This window comes from Melanaphis sacchari, unplaced genomic scaffold (assembly GCF_002803265.2).
Source record: "Melanaphis sacchari strain LSU unplaced genomic scaffold, SCAv2.0 Contig331_pilon_pilon, whole genome shotgun sequence".
Classification (NCBI taxonomy): domain Eukaryota; kingdom Metazoa; phylum Arthropoda; class Insecta; order Hemiptera; family Aphididae; genus Melanaphis; species Melanaphis sacchari.
In genome coordinates this window covers 1-17,600 of record NW_020271201.1, presented here as the reverse complement: position 1 = coordinate 17,600, position 17,600 = coordinate 1, and the positions used below count along the sequence as shown (strand labels likewise).

At 30.1% G+C, this 17,600-nt stretch overlaps 3 protein-coding genes across 4 annotated transcripts in view; 2 read left to right on the top strand and 1 right to left on the bottom strand.

Moving 5' to 3' along the window:
- Positions 1-3,362, top strand: part of LOC112596664 (multiple epidermal growth factor-like domains protein 11) — a 9,724-nt gene extending 6,362 nt beyond the window's left edge. Inside the window, exons 4-7 of the mRNA XM_025342424.1 lie at positions 437-1,102; positions 2,289-2,363; positions 2,847-2,915; positions 3,123-3,362. Coding sequence (XP_025198209.1) covers positions 437-1,102; positions 2,289-2,363; positions 2,847-2,915; positions 3,123-3,175 — 863 coding nt within the window. The 3' untranslated portion in view covers positions 3,176-3,362. The remainder of the gene's footprint in view (positions 1-436; positions 1,103-2,288; positions 2,364-2,846; positions 2,916-3,122) is intronic.
- Positions 3,363-6,591: 3,229 nt separating this feature from the next.
- Positions 6,592-13,643, top strand: LOC112596666 (long-chain-fatty-acid--CoA ligase 4-like). 2 transcript variants are annotated; one of them, XM_025342426.1, is made up of 13 exons: positions 6,592-7,009; positions 9,183-9,309; positions 9,462-9,677; positions 10,322-10,499; positions 10,752-11,006; positions 11,075-11,275; positions 11,630-11,766; positions 11,840-11,979; positions 12,060-12,232; positions 12,301-12,426; positions 12,491-12,628; positions 13,127-13,411; positions 13,480-13,643. In XM_025342426.1, the coding sequence occupies exons 2-13, from the start codon at positions 9,184-9,186 to the stop codon at positions 13,632-13,634; spliced, it is 2,130 nt and encodes a 709-aa protein (XP_025198211.1). In that variant the 5' UTR covers positions 6,592-7,009; position 9,183; the 3' UTR covers positions 13,635-13,643. The 2 variants fall into 2 exon arrangements, with proteins under 2 accessions (XP_025198211.1, XP_025198212.1); XM_025342427.1 differs by lacking the exon at positions 6,592-7,009 and adding an exon at positions 8,703-8,721.
- A 123-nt stretch (positions 13,644-13,766) lies between these two features.
- On the bottom strand, positions 13,767-16,939 carry LOC112596667. The gene is made up of 5 exons (XM_025342429.1): positions 16,693-16,939; positions 15,975-16,094; positions 15,128-15,370; positions 14,715-14,921; positions 13,767-13,997 (listed from the first exon to the last, which is right to left on the bottom strand). Exons 1-5 carry the CDS (start codon positions 16,937-16,939, stop codon positions 13,882-13,884), a joined length of 933 nt encoding a protein of 310 aa, XP_025198214.1. The 3' UTR covers positions 13,767-13,881.
- Between the last annotated feature and the right edge of the window lie 661 nt (positions 16,940-17,600).

Below are 17,600 nucleotides of genomic sequence, written 5' to 3'. Positions count from 1 at the left end.
GTATTAACCTATATGTACCAATATGTATTTATATATAAATTTACCATCGTAAACGATAAACCGTTAGATAAAACTAAGTAATAACAGATCTAATCTTAATAAACAAAAAGAAAACTGCTCTCGATCTAAAAAATTTTTAAATCATTTTTTAATACGAGTAAAAATGTAAAATTCAACAAGTAAAAATGCGTTTTTTTTTGTGAACTCCCCACTAATCCGGCGTTTTCGTTAATCTGGCAGTAGCGTGGTCTGATATGTGTCGGATTACCGAGATTCTACTGTATGTACACGAATAATAAAATTTTGGAATTTTTGTTTTAAATCTCGTTATAACGAATTGAATTGATATAATATTCTCTTGATATAACGAAAATGTCGATATAACGAATAAATAGATTTTTAAAACTCACGGAATCTGCCGATCTGTGTGTTTCAGAGTGCGACGTCGGGCGCTGGGGCCTGGACTGCGCGAACTCTTGCGACAAAGGCTGTCCGGACTGCGACCACCGCGCCGGGTGCTGCAAGACGGCCGCCGGCGGATCGTCGATTTTCTGCGGCGGTGGAGGCGGCAGCGGTGGCACCGGTGATCGGTTGCCCGGCCGGAAGACGGTCTCTGCAGCAGCGGACGGCCGCAACGGCACCGTGCGCAAAACCGACGAGCCGGCGCCGGCGGTGGACCGTTCCGGACGGTTCCGGATGTTGAGCACCACCATACGACTGCAGACGGCCACGTGGGAACCCGCGGCCGTGGACGAGGCCACCAACGACACGAGAACCGGAAGAGGCGCCGTCGACGCCGCAGCAGCAGAGGCGCGGAAACCGGCGGAGACGGCGGCGGAGGCGAAGGCGGCGGCGGCCAAAAACCGATCGGCCGAACCGGCGTGGACCCCTCTGGAGGCGACGGCGCTCAAGTACGACGAGCTGGTGACGAGGCTCATTTGGATATTCGCCATGACCTTGGTCGCCATCGCCCTGGTGTTCGTCATCATGTTCGTCGTGTTCTTCAACTGCTTCGGGACGACGACGTGCAAACGGCAAGACGCCAACACCGCCGCGGCCGCCCGAGACACGTGGCCGCAGCCGAACGCCGACAAAGTTCGCGGTACGCAACGGCCACGGCCGCAGCTGCGCGTGACGCGACACTGCGCGCGTCGTACGGCGGCGATGACACAATGTCAAATTATATTCGATTATTCTCCCTGGTAACATAGTGTTAGAGATTTATTGAAGAGAGTTGGAGGCGCGCGGAGGTGACGATGATTTTTCTTTTCTCCGCCAGTTGCAGTTTTCAACGCAAATGGATTTAGCCAGCGTGTCTGTCAAAACTTTAACAGTTTACAAAAAAAAAAAAAATAAAATCTAAATGGTTAGAAAAAAGTCACTTGACGCGTCTAGCCGCTCGTCCCTCCCTTTCGATGATATGTATTCAATACGCGTTATTAATATATATATATATATATTAAAGCGATCGCAGGCAACGGAAAATTATAAGTTAACTATAAAAACACTGCGATACGGTAATATTTTTATTTTTGGAGATACGTGAACTAAAAAAGTTTGGGAACCGCTGGTGTATACAATTAACACTGTTCATTCTGAATTAATTTTATATTATAATTTCGTCTGCAATAATACTGATAAAACAATAATCAATAGCGTGACTCCACATTTCACATTGAATTTTTTTTTTTATTTAATTTGTACAAGTATGTTTTTTAAATTTTATAGAACCATTAAATTAATTCATTTTTAATACAACTCGGCACTAGGAACGAATAGTGAACACAACTTCGTAAGATTTATGTCTAATAATAAACAAACTTACGAGACCTGGTAATTAGAAAACAATTCATCAATATTTTTAATTTTATAGGTACCTATTACCATTATTATGTAAGTAATCGATATTAAAATAAATTAAAATCTTGGAATTATTTTTCTGTAATCTCTGTCAGACACTCCGTGTACACTATTAATTAATATTATTTAATTTATTTAGGTATTATTACCATGTCTAGTTAGTGGTTTTTCTTTTAAGTGTGTCTATTTGAGTCGTCTGCTCCAATATCGTTGATTATACTTTAAAAGTTGAAACACATTACTTGTCTTCTATACTATCGTTACCTCATTAAACATATTCTGCGTCTTTGATGACCATACCTAAATACGCCCTTTGTTCGATTTTCCTCTTCGCTACACAACGTTTGTAATTTATTATTAAGTTTATTAATATGTATAACCCTCAAAGACACCGGTTATCATAACATTTTAATTTATATATTTTACAGAGACATGTATTTCAAAACAAAACCTGTGTAATGTGCCACCAGTTAGATATACAAAAACTCCTACACTATATACATGTAAGTAATAATTGTTTAATATCATAAATTTATTTTATATCTAATAAATTTTAAAATATTTATGTTACTTTAAGTATATTATTTGATAACGGACATTGATCATAACAAACTATATTATAATAGATATATGAGCATCTTTTTTATATAAAACTGTTAAAAAACATGTAAAACAAATCATAGATTAAATATATACTTGTATTGTCGTATGCAATGAATAAATTATATTACAATTTAAAAGATTTAGGTAAATACATATTTAAACCTAGGTATACAAAACAAATAATAGAAAATCAAAGTATTATTTAAATCCAATAAATTGTTCCATTTAACAGGAGTCACCAAATGACGGCCCGCAGACGAAGAATAAATAACATATAAAATATATTACAACATTATATTATATTATATGTTATTGTATTTATAATTAATTTTTATTTTACATTTTTTCAAATATTTGTAATGCTATTTTTTGATTCATTTTAGCTACCAATGTTGATTTACCAATTCATCCAGAAATATTTTGTCCAGTTTTTTCAGCTCCTCATTACACAGGTAATAATATTTAACTTTTAAATTAACTAATGGTAACAAATCGGATTGTTAACAACTAATAATAATGATTAATAACAAATAATTGTGTAAATTATTTTTAATAAAAAAATATTTATTTTAAATAATATTTAGATTGGACTTTTTTTTACCGTTTACTGTAATTTGGGTACTTAAAATTCATAATAATTTAATTAAATCTTTTTTTAGGTGGATCGTCACTATATGATTCTCCACAACCATTATATGAAATTTTATATTGAGCAACAAGTAAAAATATATATATACCTATGATTTATAATTAATTTCTAAGAATAAGTAAGTAGTTTTGATTAATAGTGCAATAAAACATTAAAAATGTTACTAAAAATTTGTTAGTTTATATAAAAAGACTACCTATCTAATACAATGGAAAAAATGTTACACTATTTAAAAAATATATTCAATATAATATGATGTATTGTCATACTATAAGCACATATCTTCATAGATAATAATTATTTTTTTAAAAAACATTTTATAATGGTAAAAATGTGTACCTATTTGTCCTTATGAGAAAAATTGAAATTCTTTTTATAAAAACAAACCTATACTATATCAATAAATTATTAATGTATAATCTAATATAGAGTTAGTTTAAATTTTTATAGAAATATCTGAATGTATCATATTATTCATATTATAAACAAAATAAACCATTCATTTATGATATGAACATATATCAATTGTATGTATCTATAACACTATATTATATATATAAAGCACATTATAGACATGTATATAAGATGACATACATCCGTTAAAAATCAAATTATCAAATAGTTATTATAATAAACACAAGGATTCACACCCCTCTGACGAATACAACTTTTAACAAAGTGTATCTATTTATTAAATGTATAAATGCACAATACTCGTTGTAATTACCGCACCTAATGTCTAAATTCTAAATTGTAATAATTAATAATAGGTTTAATTCACAATACTAAAATGTATCACCATTCAACAATGAAAAAATAAGTAAACCCCTCTAGAGAAATTATCTAGATTTAACACTGATCTTGGCAATTTTGCTTCTCTTATAAACGTATAATTATATAGCTAATCTGCAATATAACAATTTTACTAATTTTTGTATAAACACTACAGGGTAATAACGAAATTATAATTTAATATTTCTACAATAACACATAAATGTTATGTAAAGGGGGATCTATCTACTCCCGAAATTGAAAACCTTGCTGTTCTTCAATCTACAAATTAATTCATTTTAAATGTGATCTGAAATCTCATGAATTCAATTAATAGGTAACACTAAACAATGTCACACGTTGGATAATAAGTACTGGGCATCGACAACCTGGCAATGTGCATGTATAAAAATACTTTTTCCGTTTTGTGTAGTTTAAGTATCCATTTCGTGAAATGTTATCCAGATAGCGGAGTTACGCAAAGTGGAAAAAATAATAATATGATAATTTCTTATAAATTTAAGAAGCTTTTTTTATGTGATGAATTTTTTTTTGCTCAGGAGGGAAAAAAGGGCACCAAATCGTAGATACGCCTCTGGCATATGAATGCATACCTAATATATTAAAAAAACGTATACCTAATATACCGTCGACGACCGGTCCGACGGACCGTTTAAAAAAAGTAAGAGCGTGCGCGACGGAAACAAACGGCGTTTTGCTTTCAAACGCAATTTCGTTCAAAACTTAGACGTGGGCAATATCGTAGATGATTTGTGACGCGATTTACGAATATTATAATATGAGCGCTGCACATTAACGCTCCGTACTCTATTGGGGCAGTGCTCTCTATGACTCGTGATGGGTACCAATCGTCGTGTTCGGCGCCCGCGCTACATATTGTCGAGTGCCACGGTCATGTCGTCGCGGAAATCGATCGGAACGGCGGCGGCCAGGCGGTCATCGTCGCCGCCGTTGAGACACCGTCGGTAGCAATAGCAGTATTACAATAGTAACCCACACCTCTACCTACGATCCCGTAAGAAATAATTATATATTTTTATATTTTAATGCGTCACATTCAGTACTCGACACATCGGCAGCGATCGAAAACCGGCACGATCGCGATCGTACGACAACAACGATAACAATATTATAATAATACATATTTTTTAAACTAGACCTGCTGCACCGACTCGCCGACCGACAGAGAAGTATTGCATAACATTTTAATAATAATAATAATAATAATAATAATAATATTAATAATATTATATCGTTGGTAAAGGTACTCGTGTGTAATAATATTCCTAACCGAGTGAATAAATATTTTTTTAACAATCGTATAATATTCGGTAGGTACTCGTGTCGAGGAGACGACAATAATAGGTACCAGCATTCGCATATCGCATACATAGGTATATTAAATTATTAAGATGTTTCGTTGTTATTCACCGTGAGGTATCTAGCCTGTTCGGAGGTAGTGGTCGAGGGGGTGTACACCCGTCTACTGTATAAAACGTATCATATCCGCCTATTTAATGCAATAAAATGAATTAACTGCAAATAATAGATGTACATAATGCATTATATGCGTGCGTGCGTATTCGGTGACCCAGCTCGGGACAGGAATATTTAACATGAATAATATAGTCACGTGCGGCTTTCGTCTTAATACAATATTTATACATCATACACGATATTATTATTATTATTATTATTATTATTCCTTTTACTGTCGTCGGTTTAATATAATATTATCACGGTGTTTAGTGTCTGCTAACCGCTTGCCTGTGAACAGTATTCTGGACTACTGACGAAACGAACTCATAGTATTACAGTACACTAAAATATAATATTATAATACTCTGCGCGACAGTACCTATCATCAACCTATATATATATATATATATATATATATATATTATATACTTGGCAATCATGTGGTGGTAAGTAAAATATTTATAAATATGTTTTGTCCCTCTCCCTGTTATTGTTAAATAGGACATGAGCATCGTATCTTATAATATAAAATATAATTTATAAAACTATCTATGCCCCGTGCTCGTCACCGATACAGATTTCTATAGGCACTATGACGTGTAAACGTGTAGCGTGTGCGGTATAGAAGTCTGTGATCGTCGATCGGCGGAAGTACGCTCCATCAGCTGTCCGATTATTAACTATTAGTTTATTAGCATAATAAATATAATTATAATTTATAATAATAGTAAAAATATATTATTCGTCGGTTTCGTCGGAGGTCGCGTATCGACGACCGTCCTAACACTCGTAACCTATCATTGACATAATAATAATAATACGATATGTCGATATAATATTTATTAATTCGATCACGCAATGCGACAATAATAATAATAATAATATAATACTGTTAATATTATTATGACCATTTTCACCGGACCTCGACGGTGGCAATAAGCACATACACAATATATTTTCACTATAGAATTATAAATCTATTCGACGACGTTACCATCACCTTGATAATAATATAAAATATTATACTATTTATACTATTTGTACTATTATACCCGTACGTGAGCACCTACCATTACACTCCTCCAAGGTTTGGGATGACGTCGTTTGCCGCTCGCATGATATCATCGCATCGTACAATATTATCATTACAATAATTTACAATCCGTCTTACCCGCTTCCGCGTGTGTGCGACAGTGCGTGTACTGCGCGTGCGTGCGTAATTCGTTGGCGTGTAATTGATAGTGTGCAGTACGTTTGTTTGAAAATCATTATCACCGAGTCGATCCGTGATATCGGTCGAGCTGTATTCTTATTTTTTTCTAAAATCGTTATTAATATTTACCGTTTTTATTATTATCCGTCGTTGTTGATGCCCGAAGATTCGTCGTCGTCGTCATCGTCGTAGATTATCGTAAAGTCGACGGTTGGAACGCACACGTCTCCTTCGTCGTTGTTAACCCGCCACGCTTTTGTGTGCGGACGTTTGTGTACCGTCCTAGAACTGTCGTTTTCGAACACTTCGCCATGTATTGTTTCTAGTCACTATAATATAATATCATAAGGTACATTATACACACATTGTTGTCCAGTCGCCGCTGCATCAAATCGCCTTTACGCGCCACACAAGTGAGTAGTACGACCAACGTTACACCTTATCCGGTATGCGACCTCTTAGGTATAATATTGTAAAAGCCACTATTTATCGACTCTTCTCGTGTAACCTTGTACTTCATATTGGATGTCCTTGTGTAGTGCTATTCCTGTTTTCACTTGATCCGTTGTTTCGTTTTGATTGTTGTCGGTTTATTTTTACATTGCGATCGAAATTTGTGTCCACAAAAGCGTATACATCTAACCTATTTTATCCCAATTTTTTTCAGTGACTTATCGTAATTCTTGTTTATACAATAATTATTTTACTAGTGAGTGAGTATAATAATTTTTTAGTATTATAATTTAATTTGTACAAGTATGTCTTTTTTTAATTAAAAATAAACACATGTTTAAGCGCTTATTTTTATGATCTTAAATAAATAAAGTTCCAAGTCATGATCATGGTCATCGAAAATATTAAAAATGAAAGTTTCATACTTGAATTCTCTAGTAAATTAGGTAATAAAATGTTAGAAAATACCTATTGTCATACTAAAAATATAAATATGTCTCATATCAAAGTCTATGCTTTAATTGTTTTAGGTTCTAGTATTATTTTTAAAACATCAAATTATGTAGTTATCACACAATAAATATTGATAAAACTTTTTTTTTAATGTTACCTAATAAATAGTATTATGTTATAAATACTGAATAGTTATCAGTTTAGTGTCTTTGTACTTTGTAAAGTAACTACCTATTCTCTGTTCATCAAGTAAATACTAAATTTAACTGTAATTTTATTTAGTAAAATTGACCATTAATTATATTTTACAACATATAATTTACACAATACTAGTAAAACATTTTAAATGTAAATTATTTTTTATTAACATAAATATCAAATTAGGTTATACTTATTTTAAAATACAAAATATCAAAATGTATAATATTATCATAAGAATAAAATATTTAGATAAAAGTAATAAGTTAGAAGATTAATAAATTAACACTAAAATATTAAACTGATTTAATCATCAATCTATAATTACAGTATTTCTACTTCTAAATAAATATAATTAGGTAGATAAATCATTTTTATATTTAGCCTTTCATAATAATATGAAGGTTAAAGTGATTAGTAGTAGTTGATACATTATTAAAATAATAATAATAATTGGTAGGTAGGTACCTTAATCATAAATATTATTTTAAAATATTTGAAATACCTATTTGATTTAGTAAAGTTGTTAATAATTTGGAAAAAAAAAATCAACAATTAATTATAGTTAATAATACCTAGTATATTTAAAAATAACCATTAAATTTTTTTATATGCACTGTCTGTATAATCAAAAACTTGTTTAAAATCTTTATTAAATATGCAAATAATTTATTGATTGGCTATATTTTGATATAGCTAATAAATAAACATATAATATAGTTAATATATAATACCCATTATCTAATATAAATTAATTTGTGGAGAAGTTTTATTTTCTGTGCTTTATCAAAATAAATCTTTAAAAGTGCATAGTCTACTTATTATATTATTGATTTTTAGCATCATGATGATAATAAAATATTAAATAATGTATAATATATTATATATATATTAGTTCTTTTTTCTATGCATTTAGTACATAGTGTACATTCGACTTACTAAGAAATTAAATTTTTTTTCAAACTGATTTTCTATACCAAACCAACTTTATTTTTTTCTTTGAATTTTAGAACATAGACAGGTATAGCTACTTATATTATTGTGTTATAAAAGTTAAAATTATCAGTACCTAATATAAAATTGATTGTTTATTTTGCATAATATCATTAGTTACTTTAAACGGCTAAAAAATGTATCATGTAGTCTTATTTTATTTTCAAACATTTTTAGTGCTAATAAACCTTAAGAATCATTTAAATAATTTATTCAAACAATTAAGTCATTTTTTATATTTACTTATCTAATTACCATTATTATTTCTTTGCACCTAACTTAATTTTAAAAATAATTTCATTTATATTTCGTTGACAGTATAAAATAAGTAAAAAATATACATTAACTATATCAAGGGTTTCTTATAGTAAATAATAGGTTAAATACCACTATTGGCAATTTAGTAATATTAAATTTTCTAAAAATTTAATACATTTTTGTATCTTTTAAGTTCTTTAATATAATTTATCGCATTATTAATTTTTTCAGTATGGAAAATACTTATTTATTGTCTGCTTTCAAGACAATATCCTTTATATATGATGTCATAACATATCCTGTATATTTAATATTACAACAGCCATGGAATAAGAAACATAAATCCAAGCAAATAAAAGTATGTTTATCTTTTAAAATAAATTAAACTAGTTTATCATTTAATTTAATTATAGTAATATGAAGTCTATTTATTTACTAATATTTAATCTTATACATAACTACAAGTATAGTATTCTTTATTAATTAAAAATTATTTTTATTCATTTTCAGTCTAATATTACCAAACTTGATGATCATACAATTATTATTAAAACTTTAAGTGAACCTACATCCAATCATCTTACTCTGGTTAAAGATAAGATAGATACATTACAAAAAGTATTTCAGTATGCTGTACATAAATATACTGATGCATATTGCCTTGGAACTAGAGTTGTACTCGCTGAAGAAGATGAAGTGCAAAAAAATGGGAGAATTTTCAAAAAAGTAGGGTTCACTTTTATTATGATTATGTAATTTTTAATTTGGTTTATAATCAAAATACCTAATATGATTGATTATCAAAAAATCTGATTAAAAACTGTTTTTACAATTATTTTAAAGGTAATAAATAATACAAAATACAAAAACAAATTTAAAATAAATAAAAATGTGTAAAATACAATTTTAAAATTCTAAGTATAAGTATCCAAACTTTCTAATAGAATATATTAATAACCAAGTTGTTTTTTGTTAAATTTTGATTTAAAATTGCTTATTTGGTTTAATTTTTCTTGTAATTTTGTATAATGTACACTCTTATGTTACATATCAAACTAGCTTTAATCACAATATTGCTCAATAAATATTTTCTCGATTTAAAATCATATTAGATATTTTTGATTATAACATGGACTTAAAGCAATGATCAGCTGTTTATAAAGCTAAATTTTTTCTAAACATTTTTGTTATAAGGAATGTTTGCTATAATAATTACCACAGCATCAAATTCAAAATCAAATGGTTAAATAGCATTTTTTTTTTTCATCACATAAATAATATAAAAACATTTTGCTAAAATAGAATTATATTTTTGATATATTTCAAATTTAGGATTTAATTTAATAAGTACCTTTAATTTTTTTTTTTAGTACGTCATGGGAGATTATAGATGGATGACATTTACAGAAGTAGATGAAGCATCTGATCATTTTGGAAATGCTTTAGTTTCTTTAGGTCAAAAACCTAAAGAAAATATAGCAATATTTGCTGAAACAAGGGCAGAGTGGATGATATCTGTTCAGGGTTGTTTCAAACAAAACGTACCGGGTGAGTTAAGTATTTTAGTTAACAAAATTCTCATTAATACTAATTTTAAGTAGGTGAGCTTAAATATTATATTGTAAGACTAGTTATTTTCAATTATTTTAAGTATAATAAATATTACTAGTTATTACCATACTTGTTACACAAATCATTTTTATGGTAACCTGGTATATTATCTAAAAGTCTAGATTCCATGTATATAACATATGTTGTAAAATTTTAGCACCTAATTAATGATTGATATAATTATTTTAGTTGTAACATTATATGCCACTCTCGGAGAAGAAGCAATAGCCCATGGTATTAACGAAACTGAAGTAACTATTGTTGTTACATCACATGATCTGTTACCTAAATTTAAAAAAATTTTACAACTTACTCCTCGAGTCAAAACTTTAATTTACATGGAAGATCAGTTGGCTATGACAAACACCAGTGGCTACAAAGAAGGAGTTGAAATATTATCATTTAAATCTATTTTGAAAAGGGGATCAGAATACACAGTTACAGGTTAATATTTTAACTTAAATATATTTTTAATTTAAATGTTTTTATTATTTTTTTAATTTGTATTTTAGAAAACCATTTACCAATAAAAAGTGATATTGCAATCATTATGTATACTAGTGGATCAACTGGAACTCCTAAAGGTGTTAATTTATCACACACTAATCTTATATCAACGCTCAAAGCTTTTACTGATGCTATTGAAATTGATTACAAGACGGACGTTTTCATGGGGTATTTACCACTGGCACATGTTTTTGAATTGCTTGGAGGTAATTAAAACTAAAAAATGAATAAGTGTTTTTTTTTAATTTACTTATGTGTACTCTGATGTCAGATTTTATAAACAATCACGTAATATTTTTAATAAATCAATTGTATGCTAATACTGTGTCTCTTAAATATGATTTAGTGACTAATAATTTGTCTGTTAAATTTATTAAGCCATTAAATGCATACATTTATCGATCAATTTAACATAAAAATTCTTTGTAAAATAAAATATTAGCTATTGATTAAAAATTATTAAAAACTGGTTATATTTTTTTTAACTTATTAAATATATCAAATTTAAATTATAATTTTAATGAATTCTTTATTTTTTTTTTTTTTTGTTTGTTTAACAGAACTTGCTTGTTTATTATGTGGAATTAGAATTGGATACTCTACACCATTAACCATGATTGATACGTCTAGTAAAATCAAACGTGGTACAAAAGGTGATGCAGCTGTATTAAGACCAACTGTCATGACTGCTGTTCCTGTATGTATTTTATTTTTCAAAACCAGTTTTGTAATTTTAAAATAATAATTTTTATGTTAATTTGTTTATACAGCTAATATTAGATCGTATTTACAAAGGTATTAATGAAAAAGTTTCCAGTGGAACGACATTACAAAAAACATTATTCAAATTTGCATTTGATTACAAGAGAAAATGGATGGAACGTGGATTTCAAACTCCACTTTTAAATATGTAAAAATATACTGTTACCAACATTAAAATTTATATTTAATATCACCACATTGTATTTTAACTTATCACTGTTATATAAGGTTTGTATTTAAAAAAACAAGTGCATTATTGGGAGGCCGTATACGTTTCATTCTATGTGGAGGAGCTCCTCTTTCACCAGAGACTCATACTCTTATCAAAATTTGTCTATGTGAAAACGTTCAACAAGGTTATGGACTAACTGAAACCAGTTCATGTGGATCTGCAATGAGCCGTTAGTACAATAATTAATGTAAAATGAAACAATTTTAAGATATTTAAATTCAAAAATAAATATAATAGGAGATGATATGACAACGGGTCGAGTTGGAGCTCCACTAACAGTTAATGATTTCATGTTAGTCAGTTGGGAAGAAGGTAGTTATAGGATAACAGATAAGCCATTTCCAAGAGGCGAACTTATCATAGGTCAGTTATTAGATTTGTAATATTACTTATAATTGAAAATGTTTAACAGTCTAGATTTTTCTAGGCGGAGACAACATATCACCTGGATATTATAAAAATCCTGAGAAAACGAAAGAAGAATTTTTTGAAAAAGATGGCATGTGGTGGTTTAAAACAGGTGACATTGGTCAGCTGGAAGCCGATGGTGCTATTAAAATAATTGGCAAGTTAATTGTTAAACTGTTACTCCAAGTTAGTGTTTCTCGACTACTGTGTCGCTGAATAAATTCAAATGTGTCGCAAAGTTATTAAATGACACAAAGTATATAAACATGAATGACACAATTTTTTTATGACGATTAAAAATAAGTTTTCTATTATCGATAGATTTTACACCAGGAGTTCACAAAAAAACGCATTTTTACTTATTGAATTTTACATTTTTACTCGTATTAAAAAATGATTTAAAAATCTTTTAGGTCGAGAGCAGTTTTCTTTTTGTTTATTAGGATTAGATTTGTTATTACTTAGTTTTATCTAACGGTTTATCGTTTACGATAGTAAATTTAAATATAAACACATATTGGTACATATAGGTTAATACAGCCGGATTACCGAGATTCTATTGTATTTTAATTATGTGTCACCATAACACAAAGTTTGAGAAACACTGCTTTTAGTAAACATGAAAGAAATTTTATATTATGTTTGTGTGTTACAGATCGTAAAAAAGATTTGGTAAAATTGCAAGGTGGTGAGTATGTGTCTCTTGGTAAGGTTGAATCACAGCTCAAAACCTGTCCAGTTGTCGATAATATATGTGTTTATGGAAACCCATTTCATATGTATACAATCGCATTGGTTGTTCCCAACAGACATCATTTGATAGATATGGCTAAAAAATTGGATATTGAAAATGTAAATGAAATTAGAATTGAAGAGTTGTTTGTGAATAAGAAATTGAAGAAAGCAGTTGTCGAAGAGTTAGCCGCCCATGGTAGAAAAAGTATGCCATTATTTATTTCATCTGCTTAAATACTAGTGATTTTATTGTATGAATGTAATTGATTTCAGATAAACTTGAAAGGTTTGAAATACCTACAGATATTATAATATGTAACGATATATGGACACCGGACAATAATCTAGTGACAGCTGCTTTCAAAATCAAAAGAAAAGAAATATATGATAAATATAAAACTCAAATTGATAATTTGTATCAATGTTGATAATATTTATTTAACAAAAAAAAAAAAAAGAAGAAAAAGAAGACCAAAATTATTAAATTTTATATTATCTTTAGAGTACGTTTATTTTACCAAAAAAAGCAATTAATTAATTTTATATTAATAGTATTTTAGAATGTATACATTAATAAATATATTGTTATTAATTCTCGCTAAATAATTTTAGTTTGATACTTCATCCTTGTACAATGTTAACATAACATTTTTGTGTAATATTGTCATTCAGAACTTAATTGTTGTCATTTATGGCCACAGATTTGTTTGTACTGATAATGCCATTGCATTGTTGTTTTGTTTGCTCTATTTGTTCAAATTGTTTGTGGTTACGTAAAATACAATTTTTTTCTACGTTCTAAAAAACAAAATTATTGGTAATAATTTTTGTTTTTAAATATTTTTCATACTATGTATTTAAAATTAGTTGTTATTAATTTACGACTCTAATATTGTTAAGCAATTAATAACAAAAGTGTATATTAAGTATTAAAATATATTATTTGTACTTTTAATCGTTGAATTGTATTAGTATAAAAAGAAATACGATATAAATTAAACTTCAAAATCAATGTTTATCTATAAATTCAACGGAATGCAGGTAGGGTTCTATATTAAAGAGGCGATTGTAAATTCCATTGATTCACAAGTAGTCGATTTTCGGGTTGAATTTAAAACATGCAAATTTATGCGCCCATATTAAAGAGCTATTAACAACAATAATCTTTATATTACCTATATTCTAAAACAGGGGTTCACCAAAAGGTGGTTCACGAACAAATTTTATACGGCCCGCAGACAACGAATTATAGGCATTACAACAATATTATGCGTTTTATTGTTGAGTATTAAATTGAATGAAAAAAAATAATGTTCTCATTACATCTAATTTTAAAATAATACCTGTATACTTGAAATTTTTATGGGCCGTAAAAAATTTTCAGATTCCTAATGTGGCCCCCTTAAAAAATATTAATTGGTGACTTCTGTTTTAAAATAAATAAATGAATCGTATCATAAATCTTGGCTAGGTATAAGCGGAGGACAGTCGCTGCCGTCGATTCTTACTGGTGTTTTTTATCGGTGCGCAGTACCGTTCCACAAGGCTCAGCGGGCCATCTGGCACGAGTTCGCAAATGTAGGGAAACTTCTTCGCACAATCCTCTGTTTCCCAGTACCTGTTTCCCGTGAGAACCACGCACTCTTTCTTCGGTCTACCAGCTTTTGGATGACCTGGCGCCCATGCCCTAAACGGCATACAACTCAACGGTTCGCCTTGATGCGATTTAAATACGTTATTATTAATATTGTTTTTTGTTAAAACTATTCAAAAATATACGACAATGGTGCACAATGTTAAAAAAAATCAATAAAATTAAATTGGAAACTTCCCCTACAAAAATGTAATGATACATATTATATACTTTATACGATTCGGTGCATAATAAAAATCGAGTATTTTTTTATCATTAACCAGATACCTGTGATAGTTACGAATTCGTTTTCGAAAAATAATCCGACAAACGCTTTGCGGTTGTTGAGGGTTTTGTTTTTCAAATCCGACGACACCAACGCGGCCAAAAATGAAGTCCGAGAATCGGACACGACATTTGCGAGATGACCGCCGGCATCTTCACAAGCAATCATAGCGTTAGAATAGTTCAGATGATTCGTCACCAACTCGAATACACCAAGGCCCGGTGCACAAGTATAGTTTTCACTAGCTGTGTTTTAAATTATAATTTAATAAGAATAAAACTGTTTGAATTTAAATATCAGAGTCCAAAAAAAAAAAAAACCATAATCATATTCAGACATATTGAGCAGAGAGTAAAACCTTGTTATATAATATCATAACAATTTACAGTAGAATCTCGGCAATCCGACACATATCAGACCACGCTACTGCCGGATTAACGGAAACGCCGGATTAGTGGGGAGTTATACCATTACAAGCTAACGAGTTATGCAAATGATATAATTTTTACTAGTACACGTGTAAATAGACTGAAATATATTAATTTTTTTAAAGCAATTTTTTCTTACAAAGACCCAGAACTTGTACCTAAACCTCAAGAGGTTTAGTCGCGGCACTGGACAAACCGTCGATAGTGTAAACTTATTTACTTAGTAGAAACAATTTTTTTATGATCAACATTTTTTATTTTAGGTCAAATATGTTTTTTTATAAATAAATGCCTATAACTTTTAAATTAACGATAGAAAAAATATACACGTCAACAATCATGGCCCTGTAGCGCAAAAATCTCTATATGCCGAATACATATACGTATTATTGATATTGTTTGTCTAGTTGTAGGTACTCACGCAATGGTTTTGAGTACATGCTATAATAGTCGTACACTGATTCATTGGCAGTGAGTAGAAACGGGTGAAATTCCGGGCAATCAAAAACATTGCAAGTGGAACTCAATGTGGATACCGTTCCTGTGTATTAATAAATAAGGTAAAAAAAAGAATTACACATAATAGGTATTATTGTTATATACGTCATATAGTGCCCGGAACTCGATGCATTTGTATCTTTTTTTCTAATGCGTTTATACGAGGCTTTTCTTTACAGAAATGTGGCTTATATTATGTACAATTCAATAGAAGCATTTTTTTTTTTTTGCATTTTTTATATTTTTCTTTTAAATTGTTAAAACAAAACTAAATATTTGAAAAAACTAATGTACCTATTATACTGTAATGATGTAAATATATAACAGTAAAGTTATGAAATCAGACAAGTTTTGAACACGTGTGTAGTTTTTCACTAATGATCGGATATAGTACGTCTTGTACGATATCTTACTGATTTTTTAGCAATACCTTAAAATATAATGCACTACTATTTTTTTTTTTTTCTAATGGAAACAAAAAATTTTTTGCAAGATGTGTGAAGTGCAAGTATGCGTCGATAAACGATATATTGTGACGGAACATTTTAAAACCGATAAACATCCTAGATAGTTTATTATTGATTTGTATTTATTGCATTATTATTTCTAATACCACTAAAAAATGATAATTGTCGTCGAACCTTCAGCCAAGTCGGCGTACGTGAGTGCAAAAGCGTTTTTCGTCGCAGCCAATTGGACGCAAGATTCCAATTTCGTCGCATTCGACGATGCGACCGTTCGCATATTGGACACGGTGCATTCCTTTGTCAAGTGGTATTCGTATTTTGGTGGTCGCAAATGCCACGAGCAAGACGACGAATGATCGGTGCCAGTCTGTTTAACGCAAACGACGAGGATCAGGACCAAAAATATTGTTTCATAACTCATTTCGCAGCTTTAAAATGTAATTTGTCGTCCACTCGTTGAAAATACACGCGATTGTGGATTACGAACGATCCAAATTATTATTAGTTATGTAAAATTACTTAAAACCACAAGTCCCGTCGTAACGCACACTGGGTATAGCCGGCATAGGTTACACAGGTATACTGCGGTAGCTTACATGGTTTTAAACGAACTCATATCGCGAGATAGACAACACTACGACGGAACAATAACACACGCGAAATCCTACGTTGGTCAAAAGTACAGGCCGTCGACTCTGTCTACACGGAGACACTAAGTAGTCGCGCCCGAGTGCGTCCGATAATGCGTGCTACCCAATAACATAGTAACATAATTAATTGAAATTATTGCTGCACGCACAGGATTACAATACGGTATAATAATTGCTAAAGGAAATAACGTTAACTATAGCATATATTATATTATTTGAACATGTAATCGTATGTGTACTACTGTTCTATGTATAGAAGTTTTTTTTATAATAATATTAATAATATTATAATTATATATGGAGTTAATAACGCCCATACTATAAGAGTAGAGAGTACCTCCTACACGTCAACTATCAATTAAATAATTATCGTTATAGTGCAATCGATCAAATAAAATAAACAGCTAATTCAAATATTTGTTCAGACTTCTC

Coding starts and splice junctions, on each gene's coding strand:
- LOC112596666 (XM_025342426.1), top strand. CDS start 9,184: ATGGAAAATACTTATTTATTGTCTGCTTTCAAGACAATATCCTTTATA. Junction 9,310..9,461: donor ATAAATCCAAGCAAATAAAA/GTATGTTTATCT, acceptor ATTCATTTTCAG/TCTAATATTACCAAACTTGA. Junction 12,233..12,300: donor ATGTGGATCTGCAATGAGCC/GTTAGTACAATA, acceptor TAAATATAATAG/GAGATGATATGACAACGGGT.
- LOC112596667 (XM_025342429.1), bottom strand. CDS start 16,939: ATGAGTTATGAAACAATATTTTTGGTCCTGATCCTCGTCGTTTGCGTT. Junction 16,095..16,692: donor GTACGCCGACTTGGCTGAAG/GTTCGACGACAA, acceptor ATTAATACACAG/GAACGGTATCCACATTGAGT. Junction 14,922..15,127: donor CGAATTCGTAACTATCACAG/GTATCTGGTTAA, acceptor AATCGCATCAAG/GCGAACCGTTGAGTTGTATG.